This window comes from Mustela erminea, chromosome 16 (genome assembly GCF_009829155.1).
Source record: "Mustela erminea isolate mMusErm1 chromosome 16, mMusErm1.Pri, whole genome shotgun sequence".
Lineage (NCBI taxonomy): Eukaryota > Metazoa > Chordata > Mammalia > Carnivora > Mustelidae > Mustela > Mustela erminea.
The window spans coordinates 39,627,329-39,649,206 of NC_045629.1; the positions used below are offsets into that span (position 1 = coordinate 39,627,329).

Below are 21,878 nucleotides of genomic sequence, written 5' to 3' on the forward strand. Positions count from 1 at the left end.
TACTTTGTTTTTTCAACAGTAGTTACAGATTTATAGTGCTTGATCCATACTTAATTCTCAACAAATACTTACTGAATCACTGTACTTTCAATTGCTTAATCCTTATCCTTCTACTTAGTCCTATCTTTATGCAGTAGCCATTTATAGGAGGGGATGACCACAACCATGAATGAGAGGGAAGCTAACAGACCTATATGAAAGATCAGAATATTACCTTTTAACTTCATGTGGTCAGTGCTCTCTGAGACCTGATGACCTAACTATTCTACAGAGAGTAGGCAACTTACCTACACATAAAACAGAAAATAATCTGAAATGGTAAGACAAATTATCAACATACAGGAAAACAGGACAGGATATTATATATCAAAATGAAAATAAAAATTCCTGTGATGTTATACCTATTTCATGCTAAAAATTTATTTAGTAGTTTGTTTTCCTAATTTTCTTCATTTTTCTGTGTTTGTTTTCCTCTATTAAGGCATCTCCTATACTTACCATCAAGGCCAAAGGTCTGATATAGTAGTAAAATAACAGTACAGCCTGGAAATCTATTAAAACAATCATGAATAATAATAAGCATGAATTTATTTTTTGTTGCTTATTACTATAGAAGAAACACTGTATTTTTAACATTTACCTTATCAACCAACAAATTCTTATACTTAATACTGGATATTGAAGATATTAATATTTTCCTCAAGGAAATAGAATAAATGCTTATATTGTCACAAATTTCTTTTTAACATTCTAAGTTTCTATTTGTAGTACTTCTCATTAAAAAATGTTACTTACAGATATTCTGTTATTTTCTGATACTGCTTCATTAAAAGTGCCATTTGTTTCTATATCCAATCTTGGCTTTTTTCTAATATTGACAACTTCCTCTTGTTTTTCAACTTTCACTCCAATTTCTAACTCTGATTTTGTGTTCTTGAATAACTGATCTAATACTTCATCTTCTATGGCTAAATCATCAATTTCTTTTCTTTTTTCTGATCTTAGTTTTTCTGAAGAAAGAGACTGATTGGCAAAATTTTTCACAGTGGATTTTAAATCTCTATCTGTAAGAAAATTATCTGGTTTCTTTTCCATAGGCTTATTCTGAGATAGATGCTGCTCCTTATTTTTCCATACTGAGGGTGCAGAAGGTTGTGTCTGTTCTAAAAGAGAACACGACATTTCTATTCTTGCTGATTTGGGTGAAGAAATATCTTGATTTTCTTCATCTCTTTCCCTTAGATTTAAAAAGAAGAGAAGAAAGCAAAAACAGAAAATAAACACAGCTAAGTAATTTTTTTGTTTGACAATATTCATTCCCCACTGAATTCACAACATTCTTAATTTAATTAATTAGTATCACTGGAAATTAAAAAATGGGACATCTGAAAAAAAAGCATAATTTGTATGGACACTAATGTTTTTGTAGGACTGTCAAACTAATGGCTAAAACAATAAGGAGAGGCCTATCTTCTCTGCCAAGGCAGCAGTAGCTGGTACATCAAAGCAGAGGAAAAGGTAGAAAGATATAAAAATACAAAGCACTTGTTGCCAGGAAACAATAGCTTACTTTACAATGTCGGAACTTGTAGGCAGGGAAAAACTACCTTAGGAATAAAACCTGATGGATTAATGAGAGCCAGATTCAAGAGAGTAAGTCAGAGTGGCTAAATCCAGAATACAGCACAGACTATGTATTGCAAGTAATATATGAATATATGACAAAGAATTTTCTGTACAATATTGTTTCATTCATTAAGTTCTGAATAAGTACTTTACTCATTTAAATTGTACTAAGGTCCAAAGAAAACATCTCTGCTTCCAAGAAGTTAACCAAATTCATGTTAAATTGGAATAGTCAATGTGGTATTTTAATAATACTAATCTACTATCAGTGTGCTGGACAGACTGATTAAGAAGATTCTGTAATAATTTAGGTGGTCAGAATGAGTCAGAGGTCTGGCAAAACAAACAGATGAAAAGGGAAGAATTTATAAAACAATGAAAATAAGAATCACAGTGCTGTTTTGGGGAGGTAAAAGAGAAAGAGTCCAAGATTTTGACAAAATGAACTCCTAACAAAAATAACACATATTCAATGACAGAGGGGAAAAGGTTTAGGACTATTATTTGGGAAAACAGCAGAAAATTCCTATAGAAAAGTAGAAGTGACACCTAAGAGGTAAGTTAGGACCAAATATATTGATCATCTGTAATAAAGTCATGAAACTCTGAAGGTACAGTATATGGCATATAAAAAGTAGTGGTAGAAAAAGGGAAAATCCCCAGAGGGGGCAAAGGGGAAAGTGAGAGAGGCAAAACCACCAGAAGAGGCCGACACTACAAAAACTGAGAAAACACATACAGAGAAGAAAGGTTTGAAAGAACTGAATAGCACCAAAAGGCCACCAGAACTGTCAACTCTGTTAATGGCTACTTTCAAGGACATCATGTCAAGATGAAATACTGCTGGTTAAGAAATACTTCATACAGAAATGGGAACAGTAACAATAATCTCCTTTTCTGAGAAATTTAACAATGATTGTGAAGAACAAGAGGCAGCAGCTAGAGGAAAGAACCAAGTCAAGGGAATGTTTTAAAAAATAAAAGTGAGAGAGAGCTTCTGAATAGAGAAGGACCTAGAATAATAAAAAGTGCTAGAAAAAGAGAGAAAAACTGAGGGAGCATGGTTTTAGAGGAAGTGAGAGAAGTTCAAAGAACTGAGGTGTGGGAAAGCTCTTCTTCAAAAGGAGTGCAGCAAAGTGAAACAACAGAGAAGCTTAAGGTACACAGGAAAAAAGGGATGAGGGAGATTCTATCCATAATGACCTTGGTGAAGGAGGAGATACGGACGTTTCTGAGAGGGAATGAAGTCAAAGGGTCCGTTTTCTACAGAAAGCATATCCAAGCAGAACACAGACTAAATATTAATTAATATTTAGTTAATAATTAATATTTTAATATTAATAATTAATATTAATATTTTTCAGAGACACAGAGAGGTTTTATTTAAAAATATACCTTTTTTTGGTAGAAGGCTGAAAGTAGTTTTTGATGGAGTTGGTCTGCAGCCGCTGAAAAGGCTGATCTCTACTTTTATTTACACCTGAGAATTTAGTTGGTGAAAGCTGACAGGTTGGGATTTTCATCCTTTCCATGGTATCTGATACTGCATCATTATCATCAGAGCTTATTTTGGGGGGTTCCTTCATAGTGGGTGTTTCTTGTGAAGGCATTCTGAATTTCTCTTCCACTCTGGAGATTTTGATTTCTTTAGGTCTTTCACTAAAATCCATACTGTAACAAAAGAAGAATGCAATGTAAAAAATCAGATTAATAGCAATTTTTATCAAGAAAAAAAGTCTTCTAAATAGTACTAATGTGATATAGCTTTAGAACATAATTATCTTTAGACTATAATTAAAGGGAATGTATTTCACGATACCAAAAAAGTCCCTCCTTTTCCATCAAAGCTCCCTAAAGACAAATGATAACTTTTTCTTCTTCATTCCCTATAGCATACAATGTCTGGCATACTCTGCCTTAAGAAACTATCATACATATATGGTGTATCAACCTAATATTCTATAATAAATTAAACTGAGTGATAATCTTAGATAATTTTTGCTTTCTTTAAAATTTTACAATTATTTTCATGCAAAAAATTAATAAAAAAGGAAAATCAAAAAAGAACAATCTCCTATAATTCCAGCATCATACATAATGAGATATTTAGATCCCATTTAGATCTAAATGAGATGATTTTAGATTCAGATGAATTGATATGGTTATATTCCAGCCAGATGGCAGGAATACAGATGAACTGATATGGTTACATTTCAGCCAGATGGCAGTCCCCAGAATAGAATATAATTCTCTACTACCAGAAAAATATTTAAAATAAACACACAGACACACACACACACACAGTTCCACAATGTATGGTTACATAAACTGCCCTTAATATTCTTCATTTCACGAAAAACAAGTAAACTGGTCATATACATGACTCTCAAAACATTAATAGTTTCTCTTTAAAAACTTACATCTGAAAAAAAAAAAAAAAACTTACATCTGGCCTCAATATAAAAAAAAACAATGTATTAAAAATTTAAATATGACCTAAAAGTGATATCACAAGTATTTTTCAATATGAGTAATTCATTAATGTATTACTTAAAAACACAATACATTCTCTTAAATGAAAAATACCACAGAATACAAATGACCTACCCCTGCTCCATGAAACCCTCAAAGAACAACAACAAAAACCTCTTCGAACAGTGAACCACTAAAAAACTATCTTTATGAACAAATATTAGTTATTTAGATAGCCAGGTAGACACATAGAAAGTAACTCCAAAGTTATACTCTGATAAAGGCAGTATTATAGTACAAATTTATTTCAAACTTGCTTCAACAATCACAAATAAAGTACTGTAATTCTTTATAGCCTTCTATGTACATCTGTAAGGAACAAAAATAAAAAAGCTTTATCATCAGACAGGGGTTAGCAAACTATGGCTTACATGCCAAATCTGGCTTGCCACTTGTTTTCATAAATTAAGTTTTATTGGAACACAGCCACACACATTCATTTACATGTTGTCTAAGGCAGCTTTCATGCTACAAAGGCAAAGCTGAGTAGCTGTAACACAGATCACTCACTCACAAAGCCAAAAAGATTTACTGTCTGGGGCGCCTGGGTGGCTCAGTGGGTTAAGCCGCTGCCTTCGGCTCGGGTCATGATCTCAGGGTCCTGGGATCGAGTCCCGCATCGGGCTCTCTGCTCAGCAGGGAGCCTGCTTCCTCCTCTCTCTCTCTCTGCCTGCCTCTATGCCTACTTGTGATCTCTCTCTGTCAAATAAATAAATAAAATCTTTAAAAAAAAAAAAGATTTACTGTCTGGACTTTTACATAAAGTTTACTAATCCTTGACCTACTGTACTATCTTCCCTGGCACCCCATTCTCCCATGCTTTATCTCCTAAGAGCTGATCTGATAAAGACAATGACTTGACTTCTTGAGTATACTATTAATTTACTAATATTATGAATAGCAATAGTTTGTTAACAATAAAGCTTTACCATGTATCCGCTTGTGATTCCGTGTCTGCTACGTATGTGGTGGTATTCAGTGGGGCACTTGGTACCAGGTTTTCATTGACTGACAAGCCTTGGGAAAGGCCTGGCCCTGGAGTCCTCTTCAGTGCTGTAAATGACACAAGTGAAAGGAAGAATCAAAACTGCTAGACACAAAATGGACATTCTGTCACTTAAAATGGCTAGACTGTGTCATGCTGAGGGAAATAAGTGGGCAACACAGAACGCAGCTATCTTCACTCAGTGGAATGAACAAATATTTAATGAAATGGCCCTATAAAAGCAGCCTGTTGGCATCTGTAATGGAATCATTTAAATCCAATCATTTTAAAGCTACATCAAATCCTTTGTGAAGTATTACCAACTTAAAAATAAAATCAACTTATATTATAATTCAAATTATGATTTGAGTTAGAAGACAAAAACTGTGCTTCTTCCCCACAGAAAGAGTATCAACTTCACTTTGACACAAATAAAAATTAATGTGAGTTTCACTTTCTGAAGGAATACTATTTGAAAAGAAAATATATATATTTTAGGTATAAATTCCATGGCCACTCCATACAACCATTAATGATTACTTCATCTTTTAATTTACTAGAATAGCAAGTCAAGTGATACTCTTCTGGCATACTCTCCTTGAACCTTCCACAATGAATCAGGTATCCTTCATTTCAGCTTCCATACTACCCTTTACATCACTCTGCTAACTTTTAACACACTGCATGCTTAACTTTCATCAACTGCATGCATTAAGCTATTTAACCTCTCCATACCTTAGCTTCCTCATCAGAACCATCTTGTTTTGAGGACAAAATGAACTGATACATTGACAGCAGTTAGAAAAATGCTTGGAACACAGTAAGTACAATGCATTTATTAGCTGTTATCATCATCATCACCTTATACTACACTTGTTTACTTGTTACTTTCCATTATTAGACTTGGAATCTCCTTGAGGATAGGACCTGGTTCTTGTTCATTTCTAAATCTACAGTCCCTGAGCAAAGTTTGGGACATGAGAGATATAAATAAGTTAATGGAATTAAATCATTAAATGAAAAATTTAAAAAGTTGACATCTACTAAGTATCTAAGTTAAATCATCACTGGTTAGGTCTCATGACATAGGTTGTGCTTAGTAAATGTTTATTACTGATTCCAAATTCTGCCACTTTCCTTATGTGATCTCATTAGAAGCTCATTGTTATTTCCTTAAACACAAATATTCCTAGAATTCATTTCAGCTTACACAGAAGTCTGTAAAAAATAGTAATTACAAATGCTTATATTGTCACTAAAGAAACTGTAAGTTGGATCCAATGATCCCAGAATAAGGAATCTTTGTCAACAAAAGATTTACAATGTTTTCCTTGCTAAAAATACTATAGGGGCAGGGCTTTGATTTGCTTACCTCTTTATCCCAAGTATTTAAAATAATTACAGGTATGTAACAGATGTTCAATAAATGCTTGCTGAATTCATAAACAAACATAGATGGAAGAAAATAAGGAGGGGAGAAAGGGAGGGAGAGACACGTGCATTTATCCTATTCCCGCCCAATGGGTTGTATTCTAAAACTGTTTATAAGTCACATGTCTAGGACTTGGAGCCTACACAGATCCATCTATAAGTATGTGCAGGAAGTAACACTACTAATTAAAATGTTGATTTTCACTACTTATGACTCTGTTTCTATCTGAAATGATACAACAGAAAAGGTACTGGTCTAAATGTTCAGAAAACTCACATTTTAGGATTGGGTTGGCCATGAATCATTTATGGAATCTTAACTGCTCTCAGCCTTACGAGCTTGCTTACCTTTTAATAGAAAGACAGATTAGATGATCTCTAGGGCCCTTTTGGCCATGAACACATTTCCAACAGTGGATGATAAAACTTTGTTGCTCCACACTGGCAAAGATAATCCTGTGTGCCAATAATTTAGTTCAATTAAGCAAATATTCACACTGTGTACAAAAAAGTACTGTGCTTGGTGGTGCTGTCAGGGGATCCAAAATTAATTAGAGCTTCTAACTCATTTAGTGGCTAAAAAGGCATGGAACCAACCGCTTATATTTCAAAGTAGGAAGAAAGTCTAGCTAGAATGCAAAAATGTTATTGGGGTATAGAAAGTAATTCTGACTTGGAGAAGAATTATGGGAGAGAAAACAACTTAGAAAAACTTCATGAAAGAGGTGAGCATCTGCTAAATGAGTCAAATTTTGAAGAGCAGTGTTAGCATCCTAGAACAGGGACCAGGATGAACAAGACTGAGGAGTGTGGAAATTATAAATAATACAGCACATATAAACTGTAGGGAGGTGTATTTTTAAAAAATAAAGACAGGGCGCACCTGGGTGGCTCAGTGGGTTAAAGCCTCTGCCTTCAGCTCAGGTCATGATCCCGGAGGCCTGGGATCGAGCCCTGCATCGGGCTCTCTGCTCAGTGGGGAGCCTGCTTCCTCCTCTCTCTCTCTCTGCCTGCCTCTCTGCCTACTTGGTGATCTGTCTGTCAAATAAATAAATAAAAATCTTTTTAAAAAAAATAAAAAATAAAGACAGGAGGAGAAAGGCTAAACTGTTGAGGACTCAGAACTGTAGACGAAGGGCTTAGGGTTTTATTTTATAAATAATGAGCTAGTAAAAGGTTTTAAGAAAAAGTGGATTCTACTGGCAAAGTGAAACATTAACTGTAGAAATGAGTATGGAGGCAGGACCATTACTGCAGGCAACACTAACAGCCCTCAGGAAAGGAAGACAATGGAAAGTTCAAGTGCTGCAGTGGCTGTGAGAATGGATAGTGGCAGAAGCTGTACAAGGAGAATTTCAGGTCTTGTTTTAGCTTTTCCTTGGTGGCTGGTTTTAACTGAACCTATCAGTTGTATCTGCCTTTAATTGCTTGAAGCCTGACTTTTAGAATATAAAGTTCACAGTAACAGGTATCTTGTTTTATTCACCACTGTATCTTCAGCACTTCTTTAGAAACAGTGCCCAGTAGTACATGGCAGCCACAAATGTTTATCAAGTAAATAAAATGGTAAATAGATGAGTTTCAAAAGGTGGTGAAAATCGTTATCCTTAACAAGTACACAGTAATGTGCACAGAGCTTATCACCAAGTTACAATTAACAGCTGTTAAAAAAAAATCAATAAAATATTGTTTTCATTACCTGTATTGGGCTGGCCTTGAGGATCACAGTAATTCTCTGTAGTCATGAAAATGACTGCCAATCCAATTTCTGCTTCAGGAATAGGTCTAAGCCCCTGCCTATGAGAAAATAGTTTAAGCACGATAATATATTAAAACTAACAACCTCTATTAACATGATATCAAGTGAAATCTTTTTATTCATTCCCAAAAGAGATAACACGATTTAATGGTAATGGAGAGAATTTCAAATACACAGAGTACTGGCCTACTCAACTGGGGAAATATTATACTGGGCACTACCTTTAGCAAGTCAGTCATCTCACTTGTAAAATAAAGGCCTAGAGTAAAGGAGATAGAGCCTTCCATTTCTGAAATTCTTTCACTTTCAGAAAAAGGAAACAGTAATACCAGATGAAGCAATAAAATAAGTTTTTATAAGCACATCTATTACTAGGATCCAAAGATAAAACTTAAAAGACAGAAGAGGGCAGAAAGGGACAGAGACAGAAAAGTTCAAAAAAATATCATAAGCTGTATCTCTACACGTTCTGTAATTTTAAGTTTAGTAAATAAAATCATTTTACCAAACTTACATGTATTAAGGAATCTTCTTAAAGGAATCTTATAGTGAACCTACCTTCTGTTTTCTATTATGTGAACGAGACAAAGACAATTTAGTAACACTGCTATATAAAACTATACCTCAGAGTTTAAGAACTACAAAACTTTTTTTTTTTTAAAGATTTTATTTATTTATTTGAGAGAAGGAGTGAGTGACAGAGAGGACAAGCTGGGGAAGGCACAGGGGAAGAGGGAGGAACAGGCTCCCTGCTTAGCAGGGTACCCGATGCTGGGCTCCATCCCAGTACCCCAGGATGATGACCTGAGCTGAAGGCAGATGTTCAACCGACTCAGCCAACCAGGAGCCCCAAAACTACTTTAAATATTTATTGCAAAGATGCTTTAAGTGGTTGTAGTAGTTTAAAAGGTATTTTTCAAATGCCTACTGTTTGTTTTTTGTATGTTCTGGGTTAATGTAACAGAACTCAACTATATGTGCAATTATAATATGAAAATGTATTTTTAAAGTATTATAATCAAGTGATCACATATATATACTGACAGTTCAGGCAATTCAAAATTGGTATTTTATTATCTTACTTTTTTAAGCAATAAATATATTATGTAAATTAGAAAGATTGGCTCCATAAAATAAAAACATTTTAAATATATAATTAATAATAATGTTATACAGATAATTACATTATTCTAAATGGGGAAACATCCTAAATGGGGAAACACAACCTTTTAAAATCAATAGCAAGGGGCGCCTGGGTGGCTCAGTGGGTTAAAGCCTCTGCCTTCGGCTCAGGTCATGATCCCAGAGTTCTGAGATCGAGCCCCGCATCAGACTCTCTGTTCGGCAGGGAGCCTGCTTCCCCCACTCTCTCTCTGTCTGCCTCTGCCTACTTGCGACCTCTCTTTCTCTGTCAAATAAATAAATATTTTTTAAAAAATAATAAAATAAAATCGATAGCAAGATAAATGTGGCTCCTAAGACTACCTCTGCTCTAGACATGCTGGTAGGTACAAAACAGAGAAAAAGGAGAAGCATCAGAAGTATACGGCTTAAAAAAGGATAGAAACACAGATAATATGATTTTTACAAAAAAAAGGACTACAGATACATTACAAATAAAAAGCGGAGTCTAATAAGGTGGCAGGATATGATTAATATCTAAATGTCTACTGAATTTATATACACTAGCAATAAACAACTAGAAAATGTGATTAAAGGGTTAATATTATCTATTTATATTCTACCTACTGGATACATAATATCTACCACAGAATATGTAGTACCTTGGAATAAATCATTTAATAAAAGATACTCAAGATCTTTACAAGGAAATTGTAAAAATTGTTTAATTCTCACCAAATTGATTTGTGAATTCAATGGAATTCCTAATAAAAATCCCAACAGGATCTTTGAAAAGATGATTCTAAAATGTATATGGAGGGGCGCCTGGGTGGCTCAGTGGGTTAAGCCGCTGCCTTCGGCTCAGGTCATGATCTCAGGGTCCTGGGATCAAGTCCCGCATCAGGCTCTCTGCTCAGCAGGGAGCCTGCTTCCTCCTCTCTCTCTCTGCCTGCCTCTCTGCCTACTTGTGATCTCTCTCTCTGTCAAATAAATAAATAAAATCTTTAAAAAAAAAAAATAAAATAAAATGTATATGGAAAAATAAAGAGCCAAGAATGAACAGGAGGCTTCTAAAGAAGACCAGCAACATTTGCCATACCAGATATGAGGACTCACTTGAAGTCACAGTAATTAAGACAATGTGGTAAATGTGGTATTGGTATAAGGACGTATTGACCAATGGAACAGAGAAAAGCCAAAAACATTCCTATGTATGTATGGGACATTGGTATAAAGTAGAATCAATTCCAAATAGATTAAAAGCAAATTTCAAAAAGAAAGTATCAAAACACTAGCAACAAATTAGTAAAAAATTAGGTGAATATCCTTTTGATCTATGAATTGAAAAAGATATTTTTTTAAAATACAAAAAGCGCTAAGAAAGAAAAGGTTGTTAATTTTCAGTATATTAAATTAAGAACTTTCATGTATCACACAGTAAAACATTATGAAGTGGTAAAAATTCTGCAACATATACGAGTGAAAAAAAGATTAATATTGAGAAATGGAAAGAACTTCTACAAATAAAAAAAAATATACAAATATATAATTAACATATGATCCAGAAACTGCACTCTAGAGCATTTATTCCAAAGAAATGAAAACTTACATTCACAAAGAAACTTATACATGTATGTTTACAGAGGTTTTATTTGTAACAAAAATTGGAAAAAATGTAAGAATGACTCAAAAACTAGTATATACACATCTATATATACTCAATACTACTCAGCAATTAAAAAAGATGAATGATAGAAACAACCTAGATGAAGCTCCAAAAAACTTTCCTGAATGAGAAAAACCAGTCCTAAAGTGTATATAATATGATTTCATTTATATAACATTTTTTAAAAAGACAAACTTTTAGAAATGGAGAATGAATTAGTGGTTTTCCAGGATTTGGGGACACAGAGTGAGAAATGGGGAGGGAGGGAGGGAAGTGGGTATGGTTATAAAAGAATAGGACAGACCCTTGTGGGGATGGAATTGTTCTTTATCTTGACTAAGGTAGTGATATATGCACCAACAAGTGATAAAACTGGACAGAACTAAAACACATACACACACACACACACACACACACACACACACGGAAATCCGTATAAAAAACTACAGTTAGAGGGACGCCTGGGTGGCTCAGTTGGTTAAGCAGCTGCCTTCGACTCAGGTCATGATCCCAGGGTCCTGGGATCGAGTCCCACATCGCGCTCCTTGCTCGGCAGGGAGCCTGCTTCTCCCTCTGCCTCTGCCTGCCTCTTTGTCTGCCTGTGCTCGCTCTCTCTCTCCCTCTGTCTCTGGCAAATAAATAAATAAAATCTTTAAAAAAAAAATTGTTAAAAAAAAAAAACTACAATTAGAAAACTGGGTGAAAACATGACAAGAGGAGGCACCTGGGTGGCTCGGTGGGTTAAAGCCTCTGCCTTCAGCTCAGGCCTCTCTCTTCCTACTTCTCTGCCTACTTATGATCTCTGCCTGTCAAATAAAAAAAAAAAAAATGACAAGAGGGGCGCCTGGGTGACTAAGCGGGTTAAGCCTCTGCCTTGGGCTCGGGTCATGATCTCAGGGTCCTGGGATCAAGTACCATACTGGGCTCTCTGCTCAGTGGGGAGCCTGCTTCCCCCTCTCTCTGACTGCCTCTCTGACTACTTGTGATCTCTGTCAAATAAACAAAAATCTAAAAAACAAACAAACAAAAACAAAAACATGAGCAGATATTTGAGAACAGGAAAAACGGACATCCATTAAATATCAGAAAAAATGTTAAGCATCACTGGTAATGAGAAAAACAGAAACAAAAAATCACAGGATATGATTATATATCCATTTAATTAGCAAACACTGTAAAGTCTAACAATACCAAGTGTGGGAAACAATGTGCATCTACTTGATCTCTTACATACTGTGGGTGGAAGTATAAAGCAGAAAACAAGTTTGAAACTCCGGAGGTTGAGTATTCACATAACCTGTGACCCAGAGGTTCTAACCCTAAGAATATTCTCCAAAGAATATCTTGCAGAAGCATGACCGTGAAATGTACAAAAATGATCTCAGTAGCAGTTCTTACACAATAAAATCTAATTCTTGTATATCCTTCTACACTGTTAATTCAGCACAATAAAAAAGTTACAGACAAAAGGGTCTTTATTTTTTTTACTAATAAAGATGATTCTGTACCTCTGGAGCTGATCCATAATTGAGTGAATCCATTTTTTCTGAGAGTCAGAAATTAGAATCTGTGAACTTGTTATTCCTACGTCAACAACACAAATTCCAGGAGCTGAAAAGAAACTATCTTTTTCTTCATTTTCTTCTGTTATCAACCTGGCATTTCCTCCTCCAAAAACAACTGCTGAACTTAACTTTTTATGCTAAAAATAGAAATAGAAAAAATACAATGAAATAGCCACATTCAATTCCTTGAATACATTCTTTTAAATTTATTTTAATTCCAGTGCAGTTAACAGTGTTATATTAGTTTCAGGTATACAATATAGTAATTCTACATTTCCATATCACCCAATGCTCATCACAAGTACATATCACAGTCCCCATCACCTATTTCGCCCGTCCCCCCACCTCCTCCCCTCTGATAACCATCAGTTTGTTGTCTACAGTTAAGAATCTGTCCCTTGGTTTGCCTCTCTTTTTCTTCTACTTGCTCATTTGTTTTGTTTCTTAAATTCCACACATGAATGAAATCATATGGTATTTGTCTTTCTCTGAATGACTTATTTAGCTTAGCATTATACTCTAGCTCCATCCCCATCATTGCAAATGGCAAGTTTCATTATTTTTTATGGCTGAGAAATATTCCATTGTATATATACATCTTTATCCATTCATTTATATTAGAGAAGTAAAATAAAAGTAGAACTGAAATAGAATTGGTTCTACTTTTTGAGAAGACAATCCCAGCTTCCACTCAGAAAATCCCCAGTTCACCAGATATCTCTGCAGCCTTGGAATTGTTACATTCTTTGCATTTCCTTATCATACTTAATTCACAGTACTCTGTAGGCTTGCTTACATTTTCCACCTACAACATAAACTCTTTGAATCCCCACTTCAGCACACTGAAGACATTCAACACCTATTTACTAACTGACCAAGTAAGGACTTAAATTAGTTTTCTATCCCCACCCCCTCACTTATATATTTATATAAACTTAATTAATTGGCCAATTAACATATGTCAAAAAAATATCTCGTATACATGAATTCCAGGCAAGTTCTGTTGCCTAGACAGTTTCACTTCACACTTCCATATAAAATTTCAAAAAAAAAAAAAACTATTGATAACAGTAATAATTTATCCAGTTGATAATGTTTTCTTCAGCAAAATTTAGCTCATAAGATTACCTGTTTGGCATTCAAAAATACAAACGTTTTCCCTTTGAAGATTTGCTTTCTTTCTTGTCGTCCTGAGAGATCAATGTTTTTATTTCCAATAGCCGGTTCATCAATAGGTGGGTAAAAGCTGTAAAAAAAAAAAGTTACAGTATATTTTAAATATATATATTTCTCTATGTATACTGTTATACTGAACAGAGTGGTTATTTAGACACTAGGAAGGTTTGATTTTCATAATATCATTAATTCATCATTAAACTATTATTTTTTTAAAGTAAGGGTTTTATCTGGGACAAAATGGTGACAGGTGACAGATGCCCAAAAGAACAGCGTAACTGTTCCTTATTTTTGAAAAAAGTATAATCCAAGGGAAGACAATCCTAAAGTACAGTTTAATTTACAAGAGTTGAACAAGTTTTGTGAATTACAAAAGGTTGAAAGAGACACTGTCTACAAAGATCAAATTCTATTCGCATCTTGTGTTTCCCAGGAACCAATGTGTGTTAACAATGTTCACATCCAATTCTATGAACTACTATTTTAAGTGTTTTATTAGAGATCCCTTTAGAGAAGCTCAGGAAATTATAAAACTTAAAATATTTGTCAACTTAAATAAAATTTCCAAAGTGAGATCAGAAAACACAATCTTTGGGGGCACCTGGATGGCTCAGTTCATTAAGCGTCTGACTCTTGATTTGAGCTCAGGTTTGAGCTTGAGGTTGTGGGAGCAGCAGGCTACGCACGGGGTATGCGGTCTGCTTGGGATTCTCTCTCCCTCCTACACCCCCCACCAAAAACACACTTTTAGCTCTTTAACATAATGCTATAAGATAAGAACATCTTAATCATCCATGACAATAAGGGAAAAGAAGAAAATACATAAAATCAACAGGTAATTCTTAAGCCTCACATCAGTTCAGTTTCAACTTTCTGTATAATCAAACCTTCTGCTACAGCAATTTTTAATTGTTCAGTCCTTCAGCTTAACTCTCTACCTACAGGTAAAAATTACTAGTTACTAATGCTCATGGATAAGAAAATTCAGTATTGTCAAGATGTCAGTTCTTCCCAACTTGATCTATAGATTAAATGTAACCCCAGTAAACCCCCAGCAAGTTATTTTATGGGTACTCACAAACGGATTCTGAAGTTTACATAGAGGCAAAAGACCTAGAATAGCCAACATAATATTAAGGAAGAACAAAGTTGGAGTACTAATATGACCCAAATTCAAGATTTACTATAAAGCTACAGTAATCAAGAGAGTCTGGTATTATGAAAAAAATAAAAGAGAATAGAGAGCCCAGAAATAGACTGACATAAATTAGTCAACTGATCTTTAACAAAGGAACAAAGGCCGTTCAATGGAGCTCAGATAGTGTTTTCAACAAATGATGATGATACTGGGACGTTTCACATTAAAAAAAAAAGAATCTAGATGCAGACCTTACAATGTTCACAAAAATTAACTCAAAATGGATCACATACCTAAAGCAAAATGCTAAACTATAAAACTCCTAGAAGATAACATAAATAATAGAAGAAAATCCAGGGGCGCCTGGGTGGCTCAGTGGGTTAAGCCACTGCCTTCGGCTCAGGTCATGATCTCAGAGTCCTGGGATCGAGTCCCGCATCAGGTTCTCTGCTCAGCGGGGGCCTGCTCCTCTCTCTCTCTCTGCCTGCCTTTCCGTCTACTTGTGGTTTCTCTCTGTCAAATAAATAAATAAAATCTTAAAAAAAAAAAAGAAAATCCAGATGACCTTTGTTATGGCAGTGACTTTTTAGATACATCAGGCATGATCTATGAATGAACTATGAGCTAGACTCACTAAAATTTAAAACTTCTAAAAAAAAATTTTTGAACTTCTGCTCCATGAAAGACATCAAGAAAATGAGATGTACAAAAAAGTGGGAGAAAATACTTGCAAAACTCACATCTGATAAAGGTCTGTTACCCAAAATATACAAAGAACTCTCAAAATTCAACAGTAAGAAAACAATCTGATTAAAAAATGGGACAAATCTTACAGCAACTTCTTGCTAGACATGTCTCCAGAGGCAAGGGAAACAAAAGCAAAAATGAACTACTGGGACTTCATCAGGATAAAAAGCTTCTGCACAGCAAAGAAAACAACAAAATCAAAAGGCAACTTAGGGAATGGAAGAAGATATTTGCAAATGTTTTATCAGGTAAAGGGCTAGCATCCAAAATCTATAAAGAATGTATCAAACTCAACAGCCCAAAAAACAAAAAAAATCCAATCAAGAAATGGGCAGAAGACATGAACAAACATTTCTCCAAAGAAGACATACAAATGGCTAACAGACACATGAAAAAATGCTCAACATCACTCCTCATCAGGAAAACACAAATCAAAACAAAAACAGTATCATCTCACACTAGTCAGAATGGCTAAAATTAGCAACTCAGGAAACAACAGACATTGGCAAAAATGCAGAAGAAGGGGAACCATCTCATACTCTTGGTGGAAATACAAATGGACGCAGTCACTCTGGAAAACAGTATGGAGGTTTCCCAAAAAGTTAAAAATAGAACTACCCCACAACCCACAACTGCACTACTGGGTACTCATCCAAAGGACACAAACAAAATGATTCAAAGGGACATTGGCACCCCAATGTTTATATCAGCAATGTCCGTAATAGCCAAAATATGAAAAGAGCCCTGATGTCCACTGACAGATAAATGGATAAAGATGTGACATAGATACACACACACACACACACACACACACACACAGAGACACACACACACACACAAACACACGGTGGAGTATTACTCAGTCATCCAAAAGAATGAAATCTTGCCATTTGCAATAACATGGATGGAACTAGAGAGTATTATGCTAAGTGACCTAAGTCAGTCAGAAAAAGACAAATACCATAGGATCTCACTCATATATGGAATTTAAGAAATAAAATAGATGAACATAGGGGAAGGGAAGGAAAAACAGAGGGGAAGGCAAACCATAAGAGACTCTTAGCTATAGGAAACAAACTAAGGGTTGCTGGAAGAAAGGAGGGTACCTAAGGGGATAAGGAAATTGGGTGATGGGCATTAAGGAGGGCACTTGATGTAATGAGCACTGGGTGTTATATGCAACTGATCAATCACTATATTCTAACCCTAAAACTAATAAGACACTACATGTTAACTAAAATGAATTTAAGAATTTTTCTTTTGAAAGGACCATAGTCTTAACAGCTATGTGACCAAAGAAATATACTGATAACAAATAAGCACAAGATGCTCAACACATCATGTTATCAGGAAAATGGAAATTAGAATGAGTCACTCTTACAAATGTATAAGAATGGCCAAAATCCAGAACATAAATAGCACCAAACGCTTGTGAGAATGTGGAGTGCCAGGAACTTTCATTTACTGCTGGTTGAGAATGCAAAATCGTAAAGCCACTTTGGAAAACAATTTGGTACTTTCTCACAAAACTAAACACATTCTTACTGTATGATGCAGCAACTGCACTCCCTGGTATTTATCCAAAAGAGCTGAAAAAATTAAGTCCATACTAAAACCTGCACAGATGTGAATAGCAGCTTTATTCTTAACTGCCATAACTTGGAAGTAACCAAGATACCCTTCAGTAGGTGAACAGATAAACCACAGTATATTCAAACACTGCAATTATTACTCAACACTAAAAAGAAATGAGCTACCAAGCCATGAAGACATGAAGAAACTTTAAATGCATCTTACTAAGTGAAAAAAGTCATTCTGAAAAGGCTACCTACCATATTATTCCAACTATATGACATTCTGGAAAAGGCAAAACTATAGAAACAGTAGAAGTTCACTGGCGGCTGGGAGTTGGTAGAGTGGCAACGATGAATAGGTAGGGTACAGAGGGTTTTCAGGGCAGTGAAAATACTCAGTATAATACTATAATGATTGCTATATGTCATAATATATTTATCCAAACCCACAGAATGTATAATACCAAGAGTAAATCCTAATGTAAACTATGGAATTTGGGTGATTATGACATCAATGCAGGCTCATGCTACTTTGATGGAGTTTGAGGGAGGCAATACATGTATGGAAACAGGAAGTACTTGGGGAGCCTCTGTACCTTCCTCTCAATTTTGAAATGAACCTAAAACAGCTCTAAAAAAAAATCTTAAATTAAAAAAGTTACTAACATATCATGGTGATGATAAGGGAGCAATGTAGGATAGAGGAAATACACAACCTGGACAATTAGTCACTAAACAATCAAGACTCAGCTATCTGCAGAGAGCCAACAGCTAATACAGGCAGAGAGAGGTAAAAATATTTAGGTCATAAGGATCACTCTCCCACATTTTAGAACTAATTTCCTTACATTTTTTCCCCTCAGATTTCTCCTTGGCAACATACGTATTTCACGAAGTTAGCTAAGTCATGATTAAACAACTACATTAATTTTTAATTCTTATAACTGATCAAACCACAAAATGTATGTGTTTTAACCTGCTACAATGGATACTGTACATCTATTCTAAGACAGTGATTCTTAGAACCTGCAATCTCAAATAAATGAGTTATCTGCAGGGAACAACTGACCTACCAACAGAGGGAAATGCAACCCACTGCATTATTCTGATTTCTAAACACCTAATTTTACAATTCTATTTATTTACTTTTAAAGACACAGAGAATAGTGAAAACTATATTAACCATTTATATCTATAAGAAAAGTTAGTGCTAGAAAATTAGTAAATATTCTAATTAATAAATAAGATAAATTTCACTATCTCTTTGAATGCCTTTTATCCTCTCCCTTTCAATAAGAATTCTCCCTTATTTCACACTTCTTTCAGTCTGAAAGGCAACTATCACTTCACTTACACACAAATGGCTACTTCACGAATTAGTGTATGTAGTACTGTAACACCAGATGATGGAACCAGTCCTACGTAAAAATGGTGTGTAAATATTTAGCACATACATATAGCTGGGTAGATGTGAGTCTGCCTTCCAATGACAATAAAATATGATTTTTAAATTACCTACACCACTGTTAATCACACTGTCATTCTTAATTTTATCCCAACTAATAGTTTACTATACCCAGAAAATAGTTCATTATAGTTTAGTTCAATGAAGACTGAACATTTGTTAAACCTTGAATCACATTCCTAAAGATAGGAGCATCATAAACCTTTAGTTTTTCTTGATGGCACTATCAGAGTTCTAACTTTAGTATGTGTCATTTTTAGTATTTGGCTCTTCTACTAAGTGCCATGAGGGCAGAAACTGCAATGCTTTTTGACTCATCACTATATCCTCAGGTCTATATTGCCTAATTCACGGTAGGCATTAAGAAATATTTGGTAGTAAACTGACAGTACAAAATATAAATTAAAAGTAGACCAAAAAACTGTAAACATCCCTTAACTGCCCCTATATATAGATTTGAGCATTAAAATTCTGGGACTGAAAAAATATGTTTTTGTTTTCTTTCTTTTTTTCTAAAGATTTTATTTATTTGACAAGAGATCACAAGTAGGCAGAAAAGAAGGCAGAGAGAGGTAGGGAAGCAGGCTCCCTGCTGAGCAGAGAGCCTGATGCGGGGCTCGATCCCAGGACCCTGAGATCATAACCTGAGCCAAAAGCAGAGGCTTAGCCCACTGAGCCACCCAGGCGCCCCTTGATTTTCTTTTAAAAACAGTGGTAAATTTGAGCCACTCAGTAAGACTGGTTTTTTTTTTTTTTAAAGATTTTATTTATTTATTTGACAGAAACAGATCACAAGTAGGCAGAGAGGCAGGCAGAGAGGGGAGGAAGCAGGCTCCCCGCTGAGCAGAGAGCCCGATGCGGGACTCGATCCCAGGACCCTGGGATCATGACCTGAGCCAAAAAGAGGCTTTAACCCACTGAGCCACCCAGGTGCCCTAATAAGACTGATCTTGCAAAAAAAAATACATCACTGTATTGTGAAGAATCTAACCAAATGTTGGGAGTCAAGTACACAAGTGTATATGTACATACATGTATGTACGTATATACATATATGTATATAAAATTATTGATAATACAGCGAATACACTAAGCTCTGAACTTTACATACCTAGACAAGCCTTCTTCTCTTTACTAGTATAAGGATGAGAACAAGAAAAGAAACTAATAATAAATGTGAGGAAAACACCATTAAAAATCAGTATTTCTAAAGCAGTATGTTCTAGAAGTTTTAAAGCATTTCTGAGACTCCAGTGATTTGACAGTTAGTAAAAAAATTTGGAAAAGAGTAAATTAACTTGGCAGAGACCAAGGTTAGAGGCACATTGCCTAAATAATTTCTGTAATTTATATAGACACTTTGAGAGCTACAAATAATGTCTTATTATCTAGTACCTAGTAAATATAATTCACACATTCTAGAAAATATTAATCTAGAAATACTGACTTTTTCCTATGTACATTTTTATGGCTTTTAAATTCCTTAAATCATCTTAAGTAAATTTCATTTAATTCAAAGAACATCATCTTAGTATTTGTCCCATAAATTTCATCTAATTCAAAGTACATCATCTTAATTTCTGTCCACAAATTTTTCAAATACAGAATTTTTCTCAATTTATGTATAATTTTGGTCATGGAAACTGTATTTCAAGCCACAACATTCATTTGCCCAACATCTGGACAGCTGTTTATTTCATTAGTCAGTCCTATAGCCCCATGTTCATAATTTGTACAAGAACTTATTATACCGCTTCCTTCTGGTGATCTCTGAAAGGCCCAAATTTCAGTGACATTCAAACTTGTAAAAATATAAGGTTATATTGTCAGGAAAAAAATTCTGCCATATGTTAGATTTCTTTGCCTTGAATTTTGATTGATTATATACAGTCAACTCCATAAACTAAGACTGTTTAAGACTAATGTGTCTCTTGGGTCTGATATTTGACTATAAGCCAGTTAGTTAGCCTGTTCTTGTTTTGTGGATGTGGGCAGAAGACACAAGACTCCTGGATCAGAGACAATGTGAGCAGCAAGCCTCAGCATATCTGTGGAAGATCTCCTCCCTGACCAAGTCCTGTGGAGATGATATAAAAGGCACATACAGTAGGTTGTATTACAGGAGAGAGGAACAATGAACTTCAGAATCCATGAGTTTCACAGCAAATTATAAGCAGGCCTGTCCTCTGTCCCAAAAGGGACACTACCTCTTCCCTTAAGGCTTCTCACTACGAACGGTAAGAAACGGCCTGGGTATATAGGGCAATCAGGGCCTTGTACTTTTTGTACATTCGACAAGTTGTATTACATGAATGCAAACATTAACCTTCTCCCAACAGTGTTTTCCCAAAAACAATGCTTGTTATTTGAAATACAGTAATTGAGAGAGCACTCCACAATATGAAACTGTAAAAACTCAAACAAAAGTAACTCCTTCTCTTTTTTAAGGAATCATTTCTTTACATTCAGAAAATATACAATATTTTAATGAGCTTCCTTTAATAAAGTACTGATTATCAAAATAAGTATTTTGAATGACATCTTCTAAAAATGACTTCATCTACATTGGTATTTTGATGACAGTTTAGACAAATGAGATATCACAAATCATGTCAGGTACATAAAGCTTAAACTCTGTCTTACCCTCTCTTGGTAATAGTGCAAGAGATGATGACACAACTATACTAAACAGAACTAGACTTTTTTGTCAGGTTAAAAATATCCCTTTTATTTTAAATACAGTGATAATGCTTTTCAGAACTAGAAGAAGAGACTGTTACATTTTATTATAGAGCCATCACATTTATTTCATAAACCTTTTGTAACCCATCCTACTATTTAATATTTAAATCGAATCCTTTTTCTATTTCATAGTTGAGTACATAGTCAAAAAAGACTTCAACATGGATATTAAAATGGGTCCCAGTAAGATGAAGGCAAAAAATTAATTTTCAATGTAATATAAAATGTGATCGATCATCAGTTGCCATTATCAAACACAGGCTAATGTAAATGCTTTTCATGGTTAAGACTGAATAAGAAGTTATTACTCTTAAAGCAAAGATGTTTTAATATAGTCATCTAAGTTAATA

The 21,878-nt window shown here is 34.8% G+C and overlaps 1 protein-coding gene across 3 annotated transcripts in view; it reads right to left on the bottom strand.

Moving 5' to 3' along the window:
• The window catches only part of NBN (nibrin), a 52,186-nt gene that overhangs the window by 20,154 nt on the left and 10,154 nt on the right, over window positions 1-21,878 (bottom strand). For all 3 annotated transcript variants that reach the window (XM_032316183.1, XM_032316182.1, XM_032316184.1), the window contains 6 exons: window positions 13,815-13,932; window positions 12,630-12,823; window positions 8,274-8,371; window positions 5,088-5,211; window positions 3,022-3,297; window positions 796-1,237 (listed from right to left, as the gene is read on the bottom strand). In XM_032316183.1, the coding sequence (XP_032172074.1) occupies window positions 796-1,237; window positions 3,022-3,297; window positions 5,088-5,211; window positions 8,274-8,371; window positions 12,630-12,823; window positions 13,815-13,932 (1,252 nt within the window). The remainder of the gene's footprint in view (window positions 1-795; window positions 1,238-3,021; window positions 3,298-5,087; window positions 5,212-8,273; window positions 8,372-12,629; window positions 12,824-13,814; window positions 13,933-21,878) is intronic.